Consider the following 26,094-nt stretch of genomic DNA (forward strand, 5'->3'; position numbering starts at 1 on the left):
CAAAGGGAATGATTCATAGAGATCTGAAGCCTGTGAACATCTTCTTAGATTCCAATGACCATGTGAAAATAGGAGACTTTGGACTGGCTACAGATCATCCAGCTAATGTGGTATGGTTGGTTTACTTTTGGTTTGATTGACTTCTATGCATTACTACATTTTTACTGTCTCTTTATAGCTGTATCCGGTTTTTAGTGAAAGCATTTCATTGCATTTTCATTTGTAGGCTGCAGACAGACTAGAGATAGAAGAGAGTGGCTCAGCATCAATACCTAAGCAAGATCCAACAGGTAGGTCTGTATTAAATGACCTTTTATTTATTGATGTTGACTATCCTGGAATATGTAATATGATGAAATATTGTATTTGCAGTTAAATGTTCTTTAAATGTTGTTTTCTGGCAAAAAGTCCCTCAAAGCAAAGAACAGATTGTGAAACTGCCCTGCAAAAAGTTGGAACAAACTTGCCGTATTCAGAAATCTGTGGCTGTGAGTTATTTCACAGAAAAACGCATCAAACCACTCTGTTCCAGAATCTGAGTAAGCTGTGATGATTTGAATTGGGTAGGGTTTTTAAGAGTCAGATGACTGTGTCTTTTTTTAATGTTTCTGCAAGTACTCTGTATTAAACATAGAATACTTTTTATTTATTTGTGGTTCTTGCATTGAGCTGCCTTCATGTCAGTGCAAGGTCAGTATTATTTTACGCTGTCGCTAAATCCTTTAACCCTCACAGGCTGCATTAGTCTGTGAGTCACCTTCATCATAATATAATAATGACGCAATCTTTCTATTAATAATAAGCCATTTCAACCTTTCAGACAATATGACTGGTATGGTCGGCACTGCCTTATATGTCAGTCCAGAGGTCCAAGGAAATACCAAAGCTACATACAATCAGGTAAAACACTGGCACATCACTAATCCTTTTTGTGGAGGTTATATGGGATTTGCTTTAGATATCATACTCCCAGATTACCTTTACTGTATTCCTAAGCAGTTGTCTTTCAGGTGTTATCCTGTTCATTTTCTGATTTAATTTGCTTTTTGGTACAGTAAATGTAGTTTTCGTGTTGGAAATTGTGGTCATATGACTTGGTTTCACAGTGCTGGATTTGGCCACTTAAATACTGTATTTCTTGATGATATTGTCATGACCGGTGCTGCCACCCTGGAACTGGGGCGATGCTGAAGAGCCAGGGAAAGTCCAGGGAGAGTGGCCAGCTCAATGCACGTTGGGCGCTGAGTAGTGGCTGGGCACAGTGCAGCGCCAGCCTTGAGGGCGAGCTGTCTACTTAAGTCCGCCTACCAGAAACTGGAAACGGGCCGCTGGGGTTTTGCTCTCTTCTGCCCCGGAGTGGATTCCTGCGGCCAGCCTCCTGGAGAAAAGGTGGATACACGGAGGGGGCGGATAGGTCGCTGAAGTGGCCTGGGGTGCAGGCAGGCAGACTGGAGGACTGTAGTGCAGGAAGGGTAGCACAGGGAAAGCTAGTGAAGAAGGGGGTGAGAGGTCTAGAGGGCTTCACAGAGTGGAGGGGTCCGATCTTCTGGATCGGACAGGGTGGTCCATCCGGAGGGCACCAGGAGACGGGATGATTCAAGGTGCACTCGCTTGAGCGGGGGGTCTCCGTCCAAAGACCAGGCCAGGTGTGTGCTATTGGCGATGTAATGCATTGCTCCCAGATTTAGATTTTGTAATATTGTTTTATTTGTAGACAAGTCAAGTAACTGAGAGAGAGTACATATAAAATGCTGTCTCATCCCTTAGAAAGTGGACTTGTTCAGTCTGGGAATTATCCTGTTTGAGATGTCATACCGCCCCATGACTACTGGCTCAGAGCGCATCTCTGTACTTAGCCAGCTACGTCTGGTGAGTTCAACCCCAGCTTTTTGTGACAATTTCCGTAATAGATCTAAAATTTCTTTCATTCCTAACATAGCTGACAATGTTTTCTTAAATTTTCTGTTTGTATAGCCATTCATTGTGTTTCCAGAGGACTTTGATGAAGTTAAAAATGCAAGACAGGTAAGCATTTGTTGAATGGCAATTCACAAATTGTTGATGTTGCACTTGGAACCAGGATTTTATCTGACAATTTAAAAATAAATATAGGAAAAGGGATTTCAATTACTCAAGCTCAAAAGGGGAGTATCTTGTTACAGTTAATAATAACTACAAGCCCTGAAAGAAAATGGGACAAATCAGATTTGTTGTGTTTTTTGTTTTTCTGTCTAAGCACGAGTTAGAAAATTGTTTATGCAGTGCAAAATTGAGGTGAGTGTATTTTCCTGATTTCACATAGTCTCTTCAATATCCTTTTTGATTTATTATAATAATAATACTTATTTAAAATAAAAATAAACTTATTTTATATAGTGTCTTTAAAAGTAGGAAAGCAAAGGGGCAGACATAGAACCAGTCAATTAAAAGGACTTCTAAAGAAGAAGGTTTTGAGACTTGATTTGAAAAAGCTCAGGCAAGGTGACTCTCTGATATCCTTAGAAATAGAAATCCAGAGCTTTGGGGCAGAACAAAAGACAGCCCTGTCACCCATAGAGTGGAACAGACATGAAACCTGTTGAGAAGCAGGGAGAAGGACGGTAATAACTCAGATCATGAGGTGCCAAGCCATGCAGAGCCTTGTAGGTCACCATGAGGATTGGGAACTCAACACAAAACCTTTTGGGAAGCCAGTGCAAGATCTCTAGAATAGGAGTAATGTGATCACTTGCACTAGACCAGGTCAGGGTTCTGGCTGGTTGTTCAATGTGGATTTAGATACCGCAGAAAATAGGGTGTTACAGTAATCAATTCGAGAGGACACGAAGGTGTTGACTAGCTTCTCAACAACGGTAAGTGACAACATAGTGTGTAGTCTGACCATATTTCTGAGGTGGAAGAATGATTTCACTGTTCAGTGCCGTTGAGTGGTTATAATAGGTGTAACTTTCTGTAGTTCAATATTTTATTACCATAATAACTAGTTAATAATTAATTAATAGTTAATAATAACTAAAGACATTTCATTTTTTTCCAGTTCTCTTTAGAGCCATATATTTCTTCCTTGTTCAACAATTTGTTTTCATTAATGTGTAATATCTCTGTATAGCACCAATTGCTTTCATCAAGGCAAGTTTTATTAACTTATCTCCTGTTTTGAAATTAAATTTCTCCCAGGGGGTATTAAAGCTTGAACCAAATTGAATTATAGCTGACGTTTCTGCCCTGTTACTCAGATGTATTTTTGGGGGGTTTCTTCACAGAAGGTGGTAATCCAGTGGCTGCTGAATCATGACCCAGCCCTGCGGCCTACTGCTGTGGAGCTTCTCAAAAGCGACCACCTGCCCCCTCCTCAGATGGAGGAGTCGGAGTTGCATGAAGTCCTGCATCACACCATGGCCAATGTAAATGGCAAAGCCTATCGGACTATGGTCAACCAGCTGTTCTCTCAGAGCATCTCCCCTGTCACAGAATACACTTATGACATGGACGTGTACAAGGTAGGCTGATCAAAGCTGTGTGTTCAAGTATGAAAGTTTTTTGCAAAGTTTTTAAATTATCCCTGCAAGTAATGCACTGCTAATGTATCTGTAAATCAGATTTCTATTAAGATTTCAGAGTTGATCTTTTTATACTTTATTGTAGTTATGTTGAGACTCACAGTATTCCCTTATATTCTCCTATTGTTCTCTGCCAGTGGTTCAATTTGGAGAGCAAAAATAAGTAGGGGCAAGGGATCTGTTTGTCGTATTTGCCTATATACATTAAAGCTCTCTGACAAATTCTATATCCCGTGCTTGTGCTTTTAGTTGTTTATAAATTGTAGCCAAGCAATGAAGTATGAAAATAGAATAATACCATGTCAAATGCCTTTTGTTCATCCAGAGTTAATATTAAAGATTATTTATTTCAATAATATATTATTTAAATAATTCATTATGTTAGTTGTCAAAGTTTATCTTGGATTGAAGACGCTAGAATGGAGAACTGCATCAGTGTGTGAGCTGCAGTAGAACTAGCAGATGTTAATTCCGTACTAAATGTTAAATGTTCCGTAGTTAATGTTGAAAGAAGAAAAACCACACAGCCTGTGTTCAGTGGCTCTGAATTTTTTTTTCTTTTCATACTTCTGCATGAAATTAACTTCTACTAATTACTTTGTCTCGAAATGTACAGATGGAGTGGCAGGTGACTCCTTTGTGATTGTAAACACAAGATTGTTGAGCTTTCAAAAAAAACAGTTGAAGGAATGTTTGTACATCATTTCGAAAACCAATGAAACTGTTCTCACAGATGTATCACAATACCTGTTTTCTTTTTCTGGAATTGAATCATTTACATTTTTTAAGGATTTGAGCTCTGCTTCCTTCAGCTCTGAACTGAGAGGCAATGAATGTATTATTATGTAGCCTAAGATAGATGGTCTGTAACTTTTAAAATATGAAACAAATCCGTTTAACCCATAGAAGATTCCTAATAAAACAACTCATTATACAATTCGAGCACGTCGCAAAAAATACTGTATCTCCACGTAACTCTAGCACTGTGGGATATAAGTTTGACATAACATCTGTGAGGTTCTTGGGTTTGACTGAAAAACAATGAGGATGATGGATGTAATCCATCATATGGTTTGTGGTGTGATGTTGAAAACATTACGGTAAAAAGTATGGATTTTCATTTAATGCACTTTTTTGTCCTACATAGGGCAGTTTTTCTGCTTCCAGTGCCAAAATACAACAGCATGTATTTGAAACGGTTAGCAGGATCTTCAGAAAACATGGTGAGTTCCAAGCTTTTTGCCAGCTAACACAGATAAATCTGATAAAAACCTTATTTCAGTTTGGTTAATTCAAGTCTGAGAATGCAAATAGACATAACTCTATTCACGTACAATGTTTTTGTCATATCTCATGAAATTACTATTTCCTTTTATGATGTTAATTACAATTTGTACTGTATGTATTTTTATTGTAAATTATTGCTTGAAAGAGTTATTTTCACATAGCTTAGTTAGTTTCTGTTTTGTGGGCTGAACTGTATTAATTGTAAAGTCAGTGTAGCCCTCAATCATAAAATAAGAAACATGGTTTTAACACACCAGGAAAGAGACACATCAAAAACTTTACCAGCTGTTTAGAGTTTTTGTTTTCAATTAGTTTTCTAACAAGGAACTTTTGTGCCTTTCAGGGGCAGTGAAGTTACAAACACCCCTTTTCATGCCAAAGAATAAGAAGCTTTATGAGAGCAGTGAGGTGGTGTGTTTTATGGACCATAGTGGCATGCTTGTCACTTTGCCCTATGATCTCAGAGTAAGCACAAACAAATGGCAGATGTTGTCATGCATTTACTTTTATAGATATTCCACTTACTGTTGTTGCTTATCCTTATGTTAGCCTTAAACCATTTTTGTTGTAAAACTAATACAGCTCAAACTAGTATTTATTAATTTGTTTTCTTAAATATTCCTGCTTTGATATGGCCATTGTTCTAATTCTCCTGATCAGCTAATTGACTTGAGCTGTCTGATTTTTGTTTCCACTTCAGCTCCCTTTTGCAAGATTTGTGGCGAGAAATAACATTACGAATTTAAAACGGTAATATCCCTTTGGAAGAATTTATCTCAGTCAGTATAAAGTGCCTTGCAAAAGTATTCAGACCCTTGCACAGTTTTTCATTGCTACTTCGAAGTATCCTTAATAAATATGAAAGAAAAATTGAAAAGTCATGATTGCATAAGCAATCAGACAGACCTTTTGCTGTTGTAAACCTAAATGAAATTAGGTGCACAAAGTTACCTTAAGGTGCCACACAAATAGTTGCATGGCCTCTGTGTGTGTGCAGTAATATTGGTCTCATGATTTCAGATTCCGATTTCAAATTCCTTGCTCAGGAAGTCCATTTCAAGGTTTCAGCCTTGAAGGTTGAGGAGTTTTCAATGAAAGTCAGGTATTAAAGTCATTTAAAAGCGGAGATTGGGCAAAGGGTGGAAAAATATCAAAGTCTCTGGAAGGTGCATCCTACTCACCCTACCACCCAATCACTGCCTAGACCAGGCCGTCCCTCTAAACTGAGCAACTGGGTAAGGAAGAGATTGGTGAGGGATGCCACTGCGAGGCCAACAACAGCTTTGAAGGAGCTATGGAATTCAGTAACATAATCTTTGAAGGAGCTATGGAATACAGTGGTCAAGATGGGAGAAAAGGTGCATTAGTCAACAATATCGTGGTCACTCCACAAAAAGTATGGCAAAATGGAAACTCCTGTATGGAGTACATCCTGCAACACAGCACATGAGCACCTGCAGAAATGGGGCAAATGGTGTGGTGGTCAGATGAGCCCAAACTCATATTATTAAATATATTTTGTCTAAGTGCCAAGCATTACATTTGGCACAGATCTATCACAGTCCGTCTTCCATTTAACACCATCCCTGCAGTCAAAGATGGTGGTGGAAACATCATGGAGGAGAGGAGAAGCCTCTCCTCAGCAGGGATTTAAAGCTTGTTAGAACTGAAGGAAAAAGGATATAGCAAAGTACAGGCAAATACAAGAGGCAACTTGTCTCTCTGCTAAAACCTTTAAACTGGGGTGAAAATTCAGCTTTAAGCAGCACAGTGACTTAAAGCACAAGGCCAAAGATACACTGGACTGGTTTAAGAATAAGAAAGTAAATGTCCTTTTGAGTGGTCCAGTAAAAATACTGACCAGAATCTCTGAAAAGACCAAAAGCAACTTGAGAGACTTGAGCAAAAGTCAAGAGTAGTGGGCAAAATTGCACCAAGCCAGTTTGCAAAGTTGGTACTTACCTAAAAAGCTGCCATAAGAGCTTCAGCTAACTATTGAATTCACAGGCCTAAATACTTATTCCACAAAAATGGGGCACCATAGGAAGGGTCTGAATACTTTTTCCAAGGTATGTCGTTGTGTCTGTCATGACAGAATGAAAAAGGCTTTTGAAATACAAAATAAATATGGTATCTTTGCTGTACATGACCTTTAATACTTTATACTTAGTGTACTTTTTAGCCATTCATTAACCACTAATTTTACTTTATACCTCTCAGGTACTCTAATGTTGCCTTCCAGCTGTGGTTATGAATATACATATTGCATTCCTAAAATGACTTTCTAACTCCAGTAATGTAAATCTTTTTGGTTTATCTTTTGATTTGATTTGATTTGATTTTGAAATAGTTGATATTCTATTTAACAGTAATTTCTATGACTTCGTAGTATATATTTTTATGTTTCTGTGCTCTGTAGGTACAGTATTGAAAGAGTCTTTCGTCCTCGGAAGTTAGATCGCTCTCATCCACGGGAACTGTTGGAATGCGCCTTTGACATCGTCACAACCACAGCCAACAGCCTTCTTCCTGACGCAGAGACTATATATACCATCTCCGAAATCATTCAGGAGTTCGCTGTGCTTCAGGTGGATACCTCTTTTAGACAATTACCTGTTTTAAAAAACACTGATTATGACTTCAACTGAAATCTCCGGGCATTGTGTAAAGTGTGTAGAAAAGTTGAAAGTTTGATTTTTTTTTTTAAAGTGTTAACTTTTTTTTCATAGGAAAGAAACTACTGTATTTACCTCAACCACACAAGCCTGCTGAAAGCCATACTGCTATATAGTGGGATTCCTGAGGACAAACTCAGCCAATCCTCCAGTATTCTCTGTGACGCCATGGTAAGACTCCCCTCCCATTTTTTACCTTTAGCTTTGGATAACTTTGAACATTATTTGAACATCCTCAAATCATTTTTAAAAGCAGCAGCACCAAAACCAAGCAAAAATACTTAGTCCTATATTCTTTTCCATATACTGTATACCAGCATTTTATTTAATGGGTTTATTGATCTAATCATGTTATACAGCTTTTAAACATGCAGTGAATGTTGATATATTGATAGATATCTGACAATAGTGCTACCACCTTTTAGCTGATCCTAAAAACATTAATTACAAATAAGAGGATGATATTTGGCCCCTCTCACCTATTTGATAGTAGCTAATTGATTCAAGGATCTCAACCGCTCTGAAATCTTATCTGATCTTGTCTGGGGAACCAGTGTTGCTGGTTGTACAGCAGAGCTCTAATTCACCGGTGCTAATTGATAACTTTATTTTATCCGCTTGCTTGTGTAGACTTTTGGTTAATTTGTTTCTATATCAGTCCAGAGTTTCAGAAATCCCCTACTTCAAGGGTACGATATCTATCAACTTCAACATACAGCCTTTCCTCAACTTGCTTACCCTTATTTGTCTAAACAGCTTTTAATACTTGATTCATATATGAACAGATATGTTGTCATACGTGCCTATGTCAAACACTAGAAGAAAAAACGACAAGATTCAGCTGTCTCCCAGGAACTTCTCAAAGAAAACTAAGATTTGGGCTGTCAGTGATATTTTATGTGAGAAAATCCTGAATTCGGCTCAGCCAGGGATGTTATGCTGAGTATAACACTTTTCACCTTGCTTTCCATTACAGAGTGAAAAGTTGACTCGACGTGAAGTTGAAGCCAAATTTTGCAATCTTTCTCTTTCTACCAATAGTGTAAGTTTCTGTCTCATAGAAACTTTGGCCTAAAGGCCTCTTTCTGTTATTGTTATATTTCATGAAATTATTGTGGATTTGTATTTAGATTTTGAGCTTATTTGAGCATTTTTTATTATGATTTGTAATCGTAGTTTCATCTTTGACTGATTCAGCCCCAGGACATACGCATGTGTTAGATCAGTACTCAAGGCTGAAACTGAGAAGTACTGTAAAATATGAAATGTATAATGTCTAATATTCTGTGAGCATAAGCCAAAAACGTTGTCATTATTGATTTGTCTGTTTGTGACATTGCAGTTACAGACGTTGTACAAATACATTGAGCAAAAAGGGGAGCTGAGAGAGCTAAATCCTTTGATCTCCAACCTGACAAAGCAGAAGACTGCTGTCAGTCAGCTGACCAAACAGGGTGTGAAGGACCTGGAGGAAGTCACAGAGCTGCTGAAGAAACTGGGAGTCAAACTACAGGTTCATTAAGTCTGTCTGGGCTTCGTGTTCTAATGGTCTCATGGGTGAATGAATTAAAAAGGCCACTTCTGGGGAAATTAAAAGTCAAAGTTAGTGCCCGGTGTAGCTCAGGGGTTACACATCTGTGTGAGGAACAGAGAAATGTCCTGAAATGTACTTGAAGAAAGAAAAGGAGCTTTATTTTAGATGGAAAGATGTACATTCAGGTTGAAGTTTATGATCTTGTTCTTGGTCTTTTGTCTTTTTTCACACCTTAGGTGGTGATTAATCCTGGTCTGGTCTATAAAGTTCAGCATCACAGAGGAGTCATCTTTCAGTTCGTGGCCTTTATCAGGCGCAAGCATCGCAATGTGCCGGACATTGTAGCAGCTGGTGGGAGATATGATCATCTGGTATGTAGTTTTGTGGTTAATTTTAGTTAGTTATTTTTCTCATTGAGGATGGCTTTAGAAGTCTTTACAGTGAGTGATGTTACAACAAGTCAGTGTAAAAGGGAGAGAGGTGTAAGTTGTGTTAGGAAATTACGATCAATTTTATTTGGGGAAAACAAAATTCAGATGAGACAAACAAAAAAAGATTTGTTCAGTGATTTGATAAAAGTTATGTTTTTGACTTGGTATTGATTAAAATCTCACTTTAGATTTCAGAGTTCCGAGGGCCAGAGTCCTCTGCACCAACCCTCTCTGCTGTGGGGGCCAGCCTTGCTCTGGATAAGGTCTGCACAGCCCTGACCAACATGGAAGAACCTGTAAGATAACCTGCCATTTTACATTATTGCTGATATTCTGTTTGACGTATTTGATGTTTCCTGTATAAAGTTTGACAAATGTATAGTGCCAGTCACCCGTTTGATAAAGCTTTCCTTCATTTCCTCTGATTGTGTAACTTACTGCCTTTAGGAAAAAAAATACCATTACATGAATTTGCCGATGAATGAACTGCTTGTACTGTTCAAGTCTACTCTGGCTCCAGAGTTGAGCTCAGTCTCCAAGCCTTGGTAGCTTGCTGACATCTGCCAGCAGGTTTGTGGTCAGCGATCTAGCTAAGCATGCAAAATATGGGACCCGTCAGCTTGATTTCCCTCCAGGAAGCTAAAACTGACAACAGTGAGTTAAAATCAGTCTGAGGATTAAGAAAGGAACTGAGGGGAAAAAATGGTTTATTGGACACCACAATGCATTAAACCATTAGATGCCGATTATGTGAATCAAGTTTGGAGGCTCGTGTTATTTGTTCCACAGGCCAGGATATGGTAAATTCTTTTTGTGTAAGTGCATTGCTGTAAATAAACATAAAACAAAACCATATTTGTTAGAAACGTAAAAGAACAATGAATGTTTTGTAGTGTAGTGACAAATCTTTCCTTAAACGTACTCCTGCATGTCAGGAGTCTGTGATGTTAATGGATTACTTAATACATTTATGTGAATAAGAATTGCTAATCTTAAAAGCTTTATTTTACCTAGCTTTTAGTAAGCTCCTGCGACGTGCTGGTGGTGCCAGTTGGCCAGACATCAATGGTGAGAGCTATCAACGTCATTCAGAAGCTGTGGAGTGCTGGGGTATCAGCGAATATAGTATATGATGCCTCACAGGTTAGTAATTGTATAAAGGTATTTAAACCTATCTGCTGCAGTTACCTTTAATAGGATATATACTTGTGTGTATGTAACATGTTTATACATAACCTCTTTAGTTTTTAGCCAGAGGTCCTTTTTTCATTCCTGTATTGTTTTACTTGTTCCTGCATGCTTACACCTAGGGTGTGATGTAATAAAATAAAACAGTTCTGTTTTTTAAATGGAGGAATATGATTTATTACACTCAGCAGGGTTTATATTATATGTATCTTTAAAGTGTAATTTGCATTAACTGTAATAACAGTTTCCTATCTGTAGATGGAGATATTTTACCTTTTCACTCATCCAGAACATGGTACACAGCCAGTGCTGCTTAGATATCAATTTCACTATAAAAATAAAGCATAGTTTGAAAATGCTAGAAACATAGTAATATAATTTTCTAAACAGAGCAATAGATCAGGTTTGGAAACTTTCGCAACAAAACAAGAACAGATGTAACGTCCAGTGAGATTTGGTCATTGCTGATGTTTTCTGGCAGTTTTAAGCTTCACCTATGTTTTAAGGAGCATTTAAGTGATACATGAGGAAACATTACAAAATATTGTGTATTACAAAAATAGATACAGAGACACCATTTCTGCAACACTTTTAATTTATTTTTACGTGTAGCGTATTGTAGGGGGGTTAGCAGTAGTAAGGGTTTTACTGATAGTTGCTAAACAATAGTCAGTTCACACACCAAAAATACAAAGAATTCTAAAAGCCAAATAATTTCATATAGTTCAAGAATACAGAGCTAGGTCTATAGTTTCTTTATTTCTTTGCGTGAAATAATCAGGCAGTAGTTTAATAAAACAAGGATTTATTAAAGTCAAACATGAACTGTTTATACTAGTTCCTGAGCTCAAATATTTAAACAGGCTTTCACAGCCTTAATTATTCTGATTAAACCATAATAAAGTCAGACGTAGCCACAAATCTTTATCTGGAAAAAATAAGGTTATTTCCTGAAAATAAATCTTCCAGCTAAACCTAAATCTAGACTAATGCTAGAAGAAGACAACTATCAGTCCCTGTACAAAATTACACCCAAATATAAATAAGAATGACAAACTTTGCCTGGTAACAACAGAAATAATACTTCCACAAGTGTAACTATTTTGGCTCCTTTTCTGCAAAATTGATTTGAGTTCCTCCAATTCGATGTACCTGATAAGTTTTTGTTCAACAGTGAGAAATCCAGCTGGTGAAGATATTTAAGTGCTGAAACTTCCTCGCTCCTGTCTGTCTTCTTTCCATTTTCTTCTCTTATTCCTTTCTGTTCTCCACTTTCTGTAATTTGTCACCTGTGCTGACCCCCAGTTCCAGACTCCAAAGTGTCAAAGCACTTGGCTGTCTCCACTTAGTTGGGGTTTACTTATCTCAATGGATAACATGAGCAGTAAAAGTGTATTAGAAGTTCTTATCCCCATCTGCTTTAAATAATTTAGATCACACTGATGGCATAGTGACATCCCATTTTGAACATATGCATTCAACTGATGATCATTTAATTACCTAAAATAAAATACATAGCTACTTAAGTGTATAAGTTCATTGATGTCTGTAGAGGCACACACAGAGGTATTAGCATCCTGTGTCTTCAGTTATTTAATTCACTTTGCAATTGCAAGTACAATACCAATGATAGACTACTGTATGTGACCGATATTCTTTTCAGCACAAAATTTTTATCAAATCTAAATTTGAGTTCAGACACATTTTTTGTGAATTACCACAATATCAGGTGCTTGTAGTGTTTAATATTCAAAGAGTAGGCAGTTCCTTTTTTGATAATATTGTCATGTAATGTCATGAGATTATTGTAATGTCACGGATTATCTTGCTGTATTTTTCACTGCTGTCACGTTCTTTGTGTGTCTCTGACGTTTTTACTGCAACACAGCACTTATAAGTTGGATTTGTGCTTCTCCCAGAAATTGGCAGCACTTACAGTAGGGAGCTCTCCTTTCTTTGGCCTCTCTCACTAGCTTCAGTTTGGACTTTCTGAATTGCCAAAAGTTATATCCCCCTCAAGCCCTGAAATTTCAAGAGAGCTAGTTTCTTCTGTTTTTACAGTTATAACTTGAAACTGTAGGACTCATCATTCACAAGCTTGTTACACTGCATGATCAATAAGCAAAAAAGGTTTATAGCACTGCACCATTGTTCAGATGCCCAATACTGTTTCATTTTAAGATGTTCATTGTTAACACCTTGCACATGTCCTGGTTTACAGTTAAAAAATCCAGTAAGGGATAATTCAGACTCCAGAGCATTCTATCTTTTTTGTAAATTTTGCTACCCAGATTTGGTCATGCTTCCATATGCTACCATAAAGCATTCAGCAAAAACCTGGTCAGGATTCAAGTATTTGAAGTTTTAAAGAAATACATATTTTCATTAAGCAGCATATAACAGTTGGCAAGTGGAAGCTATGTGAAAATCAATAGGTGTTGCAGTATTGTAAGCACAAGCTTCTCTCTCATTCCTGAAGAATAAGGTTGAAATAATCGGTCAGAGAGGCACCCAAATCTGGTACATTGATTAAGTGTTTTCACATTTCTTAATTTAATGTCTTTTTAAGGTTTATAAAATGTTACACATTGTAATTTTATATTGAGGTATAATGATAAAGGAATACCTCACCAGAACGTCTCAGTGGGCTTCTTATTTGTGAAATAAAGTTAGCTTGGCATTTGACTGATGTTTAGTAATATCCCATTTTTCTTTCATATTAGTTTGCCATTACATTACTTTCTCCTAACCACACTGTTCACTTTCATGTCATCTACAGTATAACGGGTACACTTTTGGGTTTGACTAGATTTTACTGGTACTCCCTTATGCATTTTTAGAACAGTGGTCTGGATGTATGTATACCAGTAATCTGTTTAAAGGATATTTCTGTTGCCGTTCCGCCCTGGCTAAAAAGGTCAATTTCCTGCATTAAGGCAGTTAGTAAACAAGTTCTTACATTTGTTTTTTATAAGTTGGTATTAGACATACCGCAAATCGTATTTGTGAAGCCATCAAAGTTTAGAGGTGAATGAATAACCATTTTATTACTGCCACAACTTGAAACATTTATGTGTACTTCTGGAGGTTCACTCCAAATGTATAGGTGCTCTGTCACTTCCAAATTAAATGAAATGTAGCCTTTGAGTGCTAGCAATGATTGACATTTGTTAAAATATAATTCAGTGTTACATTGACTAGGATTTCTCTTGTAAAGTATACTATGCAAGCATACTTGTATTACTGAGATACAGATATTGTTGATTTAAAAGCAAAGCATAAGATTCATCACAAATTAAAGGTTTATTGGGCTGGAGCATATTCTACTTTCTGTGTCTGTAGAAGACACCCCCTGGAAGGGGCTCTGTTCCATCACTCCTCTCACCCCCAGCAAAGCTGGTAACCATTTATACATTTACACATGGTTGGACTGGATCAGGTGAGCTCAGGGATGCAAGAGCAATGTCTACATTTGGAACATGAAACTAAAACATTTTGGCATGGGTCCAGAGCCCCCGAGTATTCCACTATTCCATGATATCTCCTTTAGTAAATGTAGGAGAAGGGCCTGTCAATGGCTTCATTTATATTGCAACAAACACAAGCTATTTAGAGAGCCATCTCGGTGGGGTCCAACAAAGTCAGGTGGACAGCAAATCTCCTGAAAATTCAGAGAATTGAAGAAACCATCATTATGATAATGTGTGTTTCTTGGTACACTTCTTGTGCTTTTCTGTTTCTTTCGATAGTCTCAAGAAACTGTTCAGGAACATTGCAGACAAGCTGGAATCACCTGCATTGCACTTGTTTCTGACAAAGAAGGCAACTACATCAAGGTAATCATAATTTTAGTTAAAAAAAATATTTTTAAAGCATGAGGAAATAGGTGTCAGTTAGCATTGAAATTCTGAGGCCAGAAAGTTATTAAAATATTCTACATTTGCTTTATTGCATCATTGTTTGCCAAACCATAAAGTTCTTTTCAAATCATGGAATGCTTAGAAGTAATTTCCAAGTCCTGACGTTACATATGTGATCTTATTGTTTGGCTTTATTTGAAAAAACCCTCTCCCAAAACTATAAGCAACAAAAAATGTTTAATATTTGTAATCACACTCATAAACATGGAATGTTTGCATGGCTTAATTTTAACATGGATTTAATGTGGATAAGAGAATCCTTTACATGTTGTTGTAGATGGGCTTTGAATGTCTGCTCTGAAATTCATTACTTACCTTTGACCTCTTAATCTTGAGGATATTCCTTGAAAAAGGAAGAGAGCCTATTTTAAATACCTCCTCCATTTATGAAATGATCTAAAACTCAAGATTGTAAATGAGTATGGCCAGTAAAATATTTTGAAAGTGGGAGGCACTTTGTGGAGAAAAGATTAAGCACACAATGTTTTATCTTACTCTTTTTTCATAGGTCAAATCATTTGAAAAGGACAGGCAATCAGAAAAACGAATTCCAGAGACGGACTTGGTGGATCACATCATTCAGAAATGTCGGACCAAATTGAATGACGAGAGGAGTACCAGGTGACAGAACTCATGCTAAAGTTATTTTTTATTTCTACTTAAAGATATCATGTAAGTTACAGAACATTTTATATAGAATACAAAACTGGGGGGAGTGCCATTTTCACATTTAAAACTTAATATTTATTGGAGATTTCAAGTTCGTTTTCTTGCATTTAGATTCTCACTTTATGCAAACGAACCCACCATTAAGTGGATCATCCCTTGTAATTGTATATTTGAACACATGGAATTCCAAGCATTTTATCTTAAAATAAATTGCCATTTGTAATCTGATTTTTATATTTTTCCATACTGTTTTTGTAGTATTTCCTGATCACATTTCAGCTCCATAACAGATAGAAGGCTTAAATGTCATTCAGAAAGCTTTGAGGAAATGGACCTAGATGTTTTAAGTCACTGTAAAACAAGTACTAATGATCTAAAAAAAAGTTATTGAAAAGTATTTGCCTTGCATGTAAGTGAGAGTTATCAAAGGTAGCTTCACATACAGTTATGTCTATTCATTTCAGTAATTCTTTCATATTGTACTTTACAGAGAAAACTCTGAAAGTGGTTTACTTCAGAACCCCAAGGGATCACTTTTGGTTACTTCAGGTAGGGTGTCTGCATGACATGCTTTTGTGGTCCATTGTGTAACCTAATTATTTACCTCTGAAGAGATGTTAAATGTTCTTTCTGTTAAAGGACAAATGTCTTACAAATGTGTTGTATTTATGAGCTTTGTTTAAGGATTCACTGTGTTGCATGGTTTTTAAGTAGGCATTTTAATATATGTATCAGAATGTTAAAGAAAAGATAACAGAAATGCACTGATAAATTAAAATCTGTTCCTTATATTGAGGATGGCTCTCCGTTTTGTAAAGTTGAAATCTTGAACTAACGTTCTTTGTCCTGAAAGTGTACTTTTGAGTTGTAATTTAGAATCAAGAAGTGCATTTTCGTGGGACACATGCACTAGGCCAGTGAAAGGTGTGACTGTAGGAGGTTAAATGTAGAAAATATGTCCTGTCAATCAGCACCTTTTTCAGTTGCTGAGTCACTGCAGTTGCTTTAACAGGCACTAAAAGTTCCCATCTGTTTAGAGATTTTGTTACTTGGTTTAATAGCAAGGAACCATTCTGAGAACTGTCCCCCAGGAAGTGCTGTTTACTGCACAATTGATTGGAGCCAAGGTTGAACGTAACCATAGACTTAATTTGAAGGAGCTGTAAACTTGGGACTGTGAAAAATGTTTTTCAAATGGAATACTTAATTAGTGGACCATTATTATCACATTCATCAATTTTATTATCATTATATTTCTATTTCTTTACTCCTTCAAGTATGTCTGTGGTAATATTAGGGTTCGATAGTTGGTTTTGAAATTGTTCTGACAGCATCTCTTCACTCCCAGATGTAAAATATGCCAACTCAGCTCATAAGTCTCATACTGTATAAAAATAATCAATTTTCCAATCCATTGCAACATTAGAGATTAAACTACTTGGTTTTTAATGTATAAATATGTTTGAAAAATCCACTTCTGTAGGATCGTCCGAGCCACATGGGAGCAATACAATGCTGAATGTGAATGTCATCTCTCCAGAGAAAATTTCCGCCAGCACAAGACGGCGTTATGAAACACAGGTTGACACTCTCTTTCCATCCATCTTTTGATTTTGGGTTTCTGATTTTTTTACTTTATTCTATGAATGGTTTCGTGAATTATTGCTCAATAATTAACCTGCAGGTAAAGGTTGACATTATCACCAAAGTGCTGTGCCAACACTGTGCCAACGGAACAGCCTGGTCTGGTTTCAGAAGTAAAAGTGACCACTAGCCTCAGAGAGTAGTGTTATTTCACACTTAAACCCCACTAGGTTTTGAGATATTTGTGTTTTTTGTTCTCTTTATCTGTGTATTTACAAATTCTGCAAGTGCATTCTCTAACAAGATGAAAAGTAATAGCAAATGAATGACATGTTGAACATTGCATGCCTTTCTTCTGATTTACATCATTTTAGCAGAAATGTCATAATATAATGAAATCTGCAATATTGGTGAGGATTCATAGTTTTATATGTGCTATAGCAAAAAAAAAAAAATGATCAGAAAGTTTAGTTAAGGTTTTAAAAGTCTGTTTTTTAAACCTAATTACTGCAGGGTAACATTACAATGAACTTTATAGATTCATTACCCACTTAGCTGTGCCACTTTGAAGCCTGCTGACTATGGCATTCATTTTTGCCCTTTAAAGCTGATGACAACATTATGTCATCATGCTGCTGGTGCTTAACTTGCTTAGTGTAGATCATGATACAAAACATTTGAAATTAAATCTTTTTAAAGTTTTTATATTCCAGAATCTTCTGTTCTCATGAGAGCCGTTTTATTTTTTTTCAGATACAAACCAGACTGCAGAATCTTGCCAGTAATTTGCAAAACAAGAACAATGATATTGAAGTTTTAGCTGTGAGTGAATCATTGTGTAATATTTTCTTTTTTGCTTTAATTCATGCGTGTAATCATTAAATAAGAAGTACAGCTAAGAAAACACATTTATAAAAAAAGAGAAGTCGTTTTTGTATTTTCTGGCACTTTGAATTGCTAAGGGATTTCAAAATCTTTCCCCATGTTAAATAACTAAAATCTGACTCCAGTTACTACAGAGGAATAAACAGACAAAATCAGTGTTTGATTCTGTTTAATGTGTTTACCTTATCAGCCTGTTTATCTTATGTCTAATAGTATTTTTCTATAAATCTCTATAAATTTAATTACAAAATTTGAATTTAGTTTATTTGTCTTTGATATTGCTTACTTGAATTATTTTCAAGCATGATGCAACCATTACATCAGCCTGATACTTTTATGTTTATGTTAAAGGAGGGAAGCATTTTTTATGCAGTTTCATCTGTCTCAGAAATAATAATCAAGTTGAATTGTGCCTCAAAACATGGGCCAAACAGAAAATGAAAATATTGCCCACTCATCAGAGGAGAATTTACTTTTCTTGTGAGAAATGTTATAAACCTTGTATTCAGCCACCTTAAGTCTCTTGTATGCATTCTTTATTGCAGGTTGAGCTGCCCAGGGAAATTCTAATTAGCTGCTTGTCACTGGAGGTTAGTATTTTTTTTTCTTGTGTATATAAAATATTAAATTCAAATCCAGGTTTTCAGCAGGTTGGAGCAGACTTTGGAACTTTACAAGGTGAGTCATAGATCAGTCTTGCACCAAGCTTAAAGTCTTGGTTGGAGCCAAAAAAGAAAAACACTTAGGTTTTCAGCAGGTTGGTGTTAGAAGAATCACCTGAAGTGAGAAGTGAAGTATTCTGAGGGTAAACATGACATTTCCTGTACAGATGACAATTGGCAAAACTGAAGAAAGTGTTCTCACTTCTCATACTGCTGTGGGAGGTGTTGACTTTTAATAACCGAAAAAGACCCCATAGCTCTTTTCTACGGCATAAGTTCTGTCATTGGTATCATGGCTGAACTCCTAAAAAGGCTTTTGTTTCACGACAGGCCAGTGCCTTCCCTTTGTATTTTAAGTTATTTAGTCCATTTTCCACCTTACCTATTGTATAATAAGTGCCTGGTGTAAAATGTGTTCCTTTAATCACCTTAACTACAGATATTGCTTTGTATTTAATATTATTACCCAAAGAAAAAGTTAAATGTTTAGAGACTGGTGTGCTTTAAAAGACAAGATACTGTGAGAATTCCTCTGGCACCTTACAGCAAGTGTTCATTCATTAAACCACATTAACTGATGCAGCTTTGTAGATAGAATGATAAGGATTATAACATGTTAAAGAAATAATTAACATTCTGAATAACATACAGGTCTGAAAACTTCAGAATTCAACAGACTAATGACCATACTGTAATGCTTTTCTGAGTTGTATTACTGCAAACAAATAAAATGTAGGTGAAGTAGTGTGTGAAAAGTGAATTGAGTCCCAGTGAAAGATCAGAATAAATGACAGCACAGCAAATGAAAAAAACAGATTTCATTAAAAAATGTCTTCAACACATTAAACAGTGCATAGAAGAAAATTTTTAGGTGCAAGGCATTTCTTGCTTCGTGTGGCTTAGATTGATAATTAATCCAGTGGAAATTAATTGTACACCTGGGTAACAACATTTTCTGTATTTTTTGCATGATGTTTCATATATAATTTATTTTCATAATTGTTTCTACAGCCCTCATATACATTATGTTTTCTGTGTTTCAGTGTGATGGGGATGAGCAGATGTTTAATGCCAGTGTCAAGCAGTTGCTATCTCGACATCCAAAGCAGCGCTATTTAAAATCTATCTGTGAGGAAATCCATCATTTCAAACTTGTTAAAAGGTATGTGTTCAAAATAAAAGTAATGTTACCTAAATATGCTTTGTAGTGTTCAAGATTGATTTAGTCTTTACAAAACTGCTTAGACTGCCCTCTCATGGAGTTTTCCATCTGTTATCCCTATTTACATTCAATTAAAATGATCCTTTTTTATTAAAAGTAGTGAACCTCTAGGCAAATAACAAAATTTGGGATTTGTATAGAATTCTACTTCTTCTTTTAACAGTGAGCTGCTGTTTTTAATGGGAAATATTTGCTCCAACTCAAGGTAGAAGCTGGTTACAGAAAAAGTTCTCATGGTTCAAAGTGACACTATACTTTTTGATTAAACAGTTAAATTTGTTTTTGTCAATAAGTTAAAACTGTGGTTTATCTACTGTTCTTCTGAAGTGGGCCTCAGAAATCTGACTGCAAAGCCAAAAGCCACCAGTGTCATAAGAGACCAGCTGCTGAGTGCCATACCAATTGTGAAGTGGCTTTATGAAAGTGATGCATTTTTAGAAATGTAAATTTCATTGTAATCATTTAACTTACTTTTTAAGGAGTTGTTTTCAGATCTTTTTTCTGTCAATTTCTTAATCTGATCCGGTAAACAGCCCACAACTTTAAATGAAAATATGGTTTCATAAAGAAGAAATTAATAAAATTATCATTTAATGATTTAACTGAATGCTGAGAAACCTGCAATCAAGGGTATCTATATGTAATTAAATAAATTCTTATTATATAAAGCTCACATTGAGATTCTTTTCTTTAATGCATCAACTTCAATTTCATCTGCAAAATATATGGACTAGTAATTTCTTTTATCATTTCAGGGTTGCTGTTCTTGTTTTATATAGCTACAAAGAAGACTACTACAAGATTTTCCTTTGAGGGTCAAGATTAAGGTGCACACAAAAGTGTCATATCTGTTTTGGAAACTGGATTTTTGCTTTAGGTGCATTTCCTTGTACCATATTATAACTGCAGTTTAAAAAGTTATCTGTGAAAAAGCAGTATGCATTTAATAATAAGACTCAAAATAACATTTTTTCAATGTGGTAGGAAAAGGATGGAAGAGTTTACAGGTCTTGTGTCTGCCTGTTTTGCTGTAAGGTAGCAGGCATGTAATTTTTTTTAATTGATTATGTATCATTAAAATGTTCAGTGATTAGATCATCTGAAGAATGAAAAATACATCACGTCAGATTTGTATTGTTATACTGTATTTAAGAGACTAGTTTTATATAAAAGGTAATCTTGGTGATGTGTCATATTAAAACATACTCTATTTTACCTTTTGTGGTGTATTTTTTTCCATTCCTCTTATTAATATTACTGAATAGATTTAAAAGCAGTTTAGTAACATTACTTAATTTGTATTGGTTTCTTGAGATATTAACCTTAAGGTAGAGCTTCAGAGTCCTCGTTTTAGCTAATTAAACTTTGGTTTACTATAACCTTTTTATTTTGTACATTTGTTAAAAAGTAGCATATTCCTACAATGCAGAAAATGGAAGATAAACATCAAATTATTGATTAAATTATTAAATTACCATTTGTTCAGTTAGTGGTTCAATTGGTTAATAAACTTATATGCAATAACAAAACAGCATTTCTCCCAAAGGTACCATGAAATTGACCACAATGTCGGTGTCCTGTTATGGGCTATAAAGAATTTTCTAAATTATATCCAGGACTTATTTTTCTCTGGGCTCAGAGGTTAGATATTCATAGAAGTTAAATATCGTTGATAGTAGGGAAGGCTGAAACATAGAATTTTCTTAAATGTAGTACCAGGATTGTGAGGCTACCATAGCAGTCTTGTCATCAAATATCTGCAGGTAGAGCCGAATGTCAGGAATACAGTTGAAGTGCTAATTGTTTAATCTTAAAGAGACACATCCTTGCCTTAAATTGCAGCCTGTTCATGGTGATAACACCAGATGCAACCACAGCATTGTGATAAAATATGCAGTTACATTTCAGGTACGCTTATTAATCAGAAGTGGGGAGGGACTGATAAATCAGTTTCAGAGTTATCATTTCTGCAGACACTAAAAATTCTGTAGTCCAGTGTTTTGTTCACACAGTTTATTTTTCAAGAAGGGAAAAAAAAGCAGTAAATGTTACAAATACAGTATCTAAGAATTGCATATTTACATAGTTTGCAATTGGGGAAATAAATAAGCCACTTTTACATTTTCTGGGTAATAAAGCAGACAAAATAAGAAGTTAAAAATTCTAGAAATATACAGCAGCATTGGCTACCACCTTTTAACTAGTCAAACAATCATTAGCTTCTGATACTATAGTATTAATAAATAAAGCTATGTGAAAAAATAAATAAGGTACTCTTTTTCATCTACTTTAGACTACCATTTTTTACACTTCGGAATTGCAACAGCAAAAGCTTTTAAAGGTAGCCTGTTCTCTTAAAGCATGTGTTTGTAGAAAAACTGAATTGACCCATATCTGTTTTCTGTTAACATTAAAAAATGATACACAAATTCCTGTGTAGTACAGTATGTGTAGTCCTGTGTTATATTTTGAACTTCAGAGACAGACACTACAATATCTTCTTCTGTTAAAGACAGATCCCACCGCCAGTTTAACACTTCTGTATATGCATCACTGAAACAGTTTTCACAAAAAAATATAGCTAATAAGCGATTTTAAGCATAGTCGTCCCCTCAAGCAGTTTTGAGACGTATGATAGGTGCATAAGAGCGACAAAGTTTACTGTTTGCAGGGCTGAAACAGCAGGGTATGGAAAATAAAACCCCTTTAAATGAAGGCACATTATATAAAATTAAAAAACACAATGATTTTCCTTAGTTTTGAAAACCTGCAATTTCTTTGTAATACACAAACTAAGGAGGATCATAAGCAGTACAAGCGCCATTGATAAATACACATTCTTCAAAAAATTTTAAACTTCATTTAAAAAAAATAGCAATATTTCACAGCTCTGTTCACTATAATGCATTGTGCATTGTACATTGTCCATCGCAAATTCCTCTGAGGTGCCAGAGGCTTTTTTCCTTTTAACAGCTACCATCGTGGGTCTGGGTCTGGTCATATTAATTGTGAAGGATTTTGTTTTTAATATCAGTTTTACTAGGACATTTAATTGTTATGAATGTTGTGCCTCCCCTGGTATTGCATTTTGGGAAGAAACATCTACTTGGATTTAATCAGATGCAGACATTTAAAGCCAGCTTAAATAAAATGAAGAAACTTAGATGGATAAGCATTATAGCTGAACAAGGAATTCTGTATGCTTAGACCTCAGAGTTTAGAGATTTCTAAGTAATTAGAAATTATAGGTTTAAGATTGAGGCTCAGTTCATGCAAGCAAAAGTCAACTCCTTTTTGTGTGTAATATTTGGTTAGCTGCTGGTGGTGGATAGGTTGTTACTGATACAATTTGTTCTTTGTTACCTTTTAACCTTTACACAAAAAACAATGGAAGGCTTATTTAAAGGTTATGATTGAAGTACAGACTCTCATATGGGAAAAGCATTGAAACAGAAAAAGTAAGAGCCCTACCCCACAGGAGCTTCAAAATGCTTTACAATATGTTAAATAATATCAATCATTATACCATAGTAACTAAATACATTACCACTGTGCATTGATAGCATTTTATAAAAAGACGTTTTCTTTTCATTATCTCCTGTACAGTAACTGTCTGCACTGTGTCTGCTTCAAGTCATTCCAAACATTTTAATCATGGCAGAAATACAGAAAAATGGAAGTTAGATATAAAGTACTTTATCAAGATGTATAAATAATCCTGAAGCCAGCTATGATTAAGGAAAAAAGAAAAAGGGTATTTTTACTAATCTAAGCCAGCAAGAACTGAATATAGCCCATTTAAAGACGAATGAAGAAGAAATGAAGAAGAAACAAATTTAGCAGTCAACATTGTTTCCCTGCACTGACTACTTTCACAGAAATAGTCCTTCTGTGAAAGTTTTCAACACATTGGTTGATTGGCAAATCAATGTGTTTCCTGATGAGATGAGCCTCCAAACTTAAAAGACTAAGAATAGCTAAAAATCTTTCTGTTCTGGGTTTCTTTAAAGTAATCACAGAAAATAAATCAATTTTCAGCCTTCTAGGTAAAAGTTTACCCTTGATTTTTACTGCAGGTTTGTCTTTTAATACATTATTACATGTTAATTGAGGAACCTAAGACATACAGATAAGATGCCTTTTATATGAAGCAGAGTTTCCTTAACCTAAACTTGATTGCATCAGTTTGAAGTACACCATGTGTGGTCCAGTGTGTTTATCACTGGGCCCCATTTCTGCACTCAGTTTTACTTGAGAGTGCTGCCTTTTGATTTTTAAACTAAATTGGAGATTTGCAAACCACTTTTAATGCATGTTTCATAGGTTCTTTCATTTAAGCCCTCAGAGTAATTTACTGTTTTCTTTAAAAACAAAAATACAAGTTGGCACCGATGAAGTTGAAAAATTAATAAGATTGAGATAATAAAATTTAGTTCATGAAAAATAATCATCTTAAAACAGATCATGCATCATAAGCTTTTTTCATGAAGGTCATCTATTTAACTCTATGACTCATCCTCAAATTAATAATGCCAAATGAGTCTTTCACTTATTATTCACTACTGTTTTATGGGCGAGACAATCTAATGTACTTTACACGTCACATTTTGGGACTGCTAACTCAAATGCAAAACAGTACTTCTTAGACATTGCTCAACTAGCTGAATGCAGAATTACATTGACTAAAAGCTTTTAGTGATGGTGGTTTTCCATTATGTTGATACAAGATGCTTCTAAATGTACTGGGTTGGCAAAGGAGCTGAAGGTTTGGTGTAATTTAGGCTTAGCTCTATGATTGAGAACAAACATACTGCACCAGTTCTCCAATGTAATTTAACTTTATAATATACTGTATATGGATTTTCAACATACTAATAAAGCCCAATCCATTCTAGTAAATTTTTCTCACCACAATTTAAGAAATTACATTGCATCAAATTACTTATAATAAGCAGACTCTATGGTAAATATTTTTTGTTGATAGCCAATCTACATCTTATTCAGTCCAGCTTTACTGTGTTGCAAAGTTGATTTCTGTTATTCCAAGTTGTATAAGAGTAGTTATTGCACTAAGCAAGCATAGTCCAACTGAAATCAGAACAATCATTTATACTAGGGTGACAATTTTGCATTCTCTCCCAATTCTGCAATTCTCTTGTGCAATTGAAAATCACAACATTTTTATTTGCCCTGTTAAAAATAGCGTGGATATTTTCACAAAGCTGGAAACACAAAACATTATTATGTATAACTGTGCACACTATTGCAATTATAGAAATGTGCCAGCCATATATGTTAGCATCTTCCACACATGTTTTCTGTGGAACCCAGTTTAACTACTCAGTTGTGCCTGTGTGGGTGTGTGTGTGTGTGCTCAACGACCACTGTCCCCTGGTGCTCTATGCCTCCAGAATAGACCCCAGGTATAAGCAGATTTCTGACAGCTGGATGGATTTATGCGACATTTTGTTCAGTTTACATAAGTAAACTATTCCCTTACTCTTCTGAAGTATTTAATGGGCTTCTCATGATTCTGTTTCTTTTCTCATCTGCTATCATTACATTGTTTATTTATTTGCTAATTCCAGAACATTGTGTCCTGTCAGCTGTGAAATTTTAAAAAGATTGAAAATGGAATAGATACATCACAACTGGATGTTTTAGGTGGAGGAAATTAAGGACTGATTCAACTGTAAGAAACTAAAAATAGTGAAAATATGTTGTAACTAATTTGTCATAAGCATTACTTTAATTTCTGCTGTGTTCCAGTTTTTTCAAACTGGTTACATCTATATACTAATCTATATATGCGCTTACCTCCTTAAGCCATCTGAGCTAATTTCTTGAAGAAAACTCATGAGATGCATAAGACAATGCTAAGCAAGTATGGCTACTTCTTCCTTTTATAAAATAATGGGACATTTTAAAGCTTTAAAATTCACGGAAATGTCACAGCTGTGAAGTGTTCCATCTTGCATGTCAGGCTGACAATCTTCATCTGTTTTATCAAAGACTCACTTCCAAGGTATGCTTTTTAACAATCATTGTAGAAATGTAGGAAACCTATTCGTTCCCAAGGAGTTTTCTTAGTATCATAGTTCTAACCCAATAGTCGACTCTGCTTGTTGTTCACTTTCGCTCTAGGGATGATGTATCTATCACCATTGGAAGAGCTGCCTTCTGCTGTGAAGCTGACTGTGCAGTCACTCCTGACGTTTTGAAATTTGTTTTCCTTTGAGGGCTCCATGTAAACCACAGCATTCGTATTCACATGCTTTTTCAGAATGACTGTCTGGAAAGACAGAAGAAACTTATTACTTCACTTACAGTCAAAGCTGTTGTAACAGTAAAAATACTAGTGGAGCCTTTGAGTAAACTGTTGATGCATATAACTCTTGTAATGTAATGTTTGTCTCTGAAATGTGTAAAACTGCACAACAATGCTGCATATAATTTGGAATTGCTGTGAATATGTTT

General features: G+C 35.6%; 2 protein-coding genes across 4 annotated transcripts in view; one reads left to right on the forward strand and one right to left on the reverse strand.

Annotated features, from left to right (window-relative positions):
- The window catches only part of eif2ak4 (eukaryotic translation initiation factor 2 alpha kinase 4), a 34,050-nt gene extending 13,218 nt beyond the window's left edge, over positions 1 to 20,832 (forward strand). For both annotated transcript variants that reach the window (XM_088648443.1, XM_088648444.1), the window contains 24 exons: positions 6 to 110; positions 227 to 290; positions 821 to 900; positions 1,768 to 1,869; positions 1,975 to 2,025; positions 3,264 to 3,500; positions 4,708 to 4,783; positions 5,191 to 5,312; positions 5,548 to 5,597; positions 7,267 to 7,435; positions 7,577 to 7,693; positions 8,499 to 8,564; positions 8,865 to 9,035; positions 9,293 to 9,427; positions 9,676 to 9,783; positions 10,502 to 10,630; positions 14,425 to 14,511; positions 15,104 to 15,216; positions 15,755 to 15,813; positions 16,748 to 16,845; positions 17,602 to 17,670; positions 18,279 to 18,323; positions 19,439 to 19,557; positions 20,373 to 20,832. In XM_088648443.1, coding sequence (XP_088504569.1) covers positions 6 to 110; positions 227 to 290; positions 821 to 900; positions 1,768 to 1,869; positions 1,975 to 2,025; positions 3,264 to 3,500; positions 4,708 to 4,783; positions 5,191 to 5,312; positions 5,548 to 5,597; positions 7,267 to 7,435; positions 7,577 to 7,693; positions 8,499 to 8,564; positions 8,865 to 9,035; positions 9,293 to 9,427; positions 9,676 to 9,783; positions 10,502 to 10,630; positions 14,425 to 14,511; positions 15,104 to 15,216; positions 15,755 to 15,813; positions 16,748 to 16,845; positions 17,602 to 17,670; positions 18,279 to 18,323; positions 19,439 to 19,557; positions 20,373 to 20,430 — 2,430 coding nt within the window. In that variant the 3' untranslated portion in view covers positions 20,431 to 20,832. The remainder of the gene's footprint in view (positions 1 to 5; positions 111 to 226; positions 291 to 820; positions 901 to 1,767; positions 1,870 to 1,974; positions 2,026 to 3,263; positions 3,501 to 4,707; positions 4,784 to 5,190; positions 5,313 to 5,547; positions 5,598 to 7,266; positions 7,436 to 7,576; positions 7,694 to 8,498; positions 8,565 to 8,864; positions 9,036 to 9,292; positions 9,428 to 9,675; positions 9,784 to 10,501; positions 10,631 to 14,424; positions 14,512 to 15,103; positions 15,217 to 15,754; positions 15,814 to 16,747; positions 16,846 to 17,601; positions 17,671 to 18,278; positions 18,324 to 19,438; positions 19,558 to 20,372) is intronic.
- A 783-nt stretch (positions 20,833 to 21,615) lies between these two features.
- LOC148653436 (cysteine-rich motor neuron 1 protein) overlaps positions 21,616 to 26,094 on the reverse strand; it is a 53,347-nt gene continuing 48,868 nt past the window's right edge. For both annotated transcript variants that reach the window (XM_088648446.1, XM_088648445.1), the window contains one exon: positions 21,616 to 25,909. In XM_088648446.1, the coding sequence (XP_088504572.1) occupies positions 25,718 to 25,909 (192 nt within the window). In that variant the 3' untranslated portion in view covers positions 21,616 to 25,717. The remainder of the gene's footprint in view (positions 25,910 to 26,094) is intronic.

Source organism: Lepisosteus platostomus, chromosome 10, assembly GCF_059453375.1.
Source record: "Lepisosteus platostomus isolate fLepPlt1 chromosome 10, fLepPlt1.hap1, whole genome shotgun sequence".
In the NCBI taxonomy this organism is placed as follows: Eukaryota; Metazoa; Chordata; class Actinopteri; order Semionotiformes; family Lepisosteidae; genus Lepisosteus; species Lepisosteus platostomus.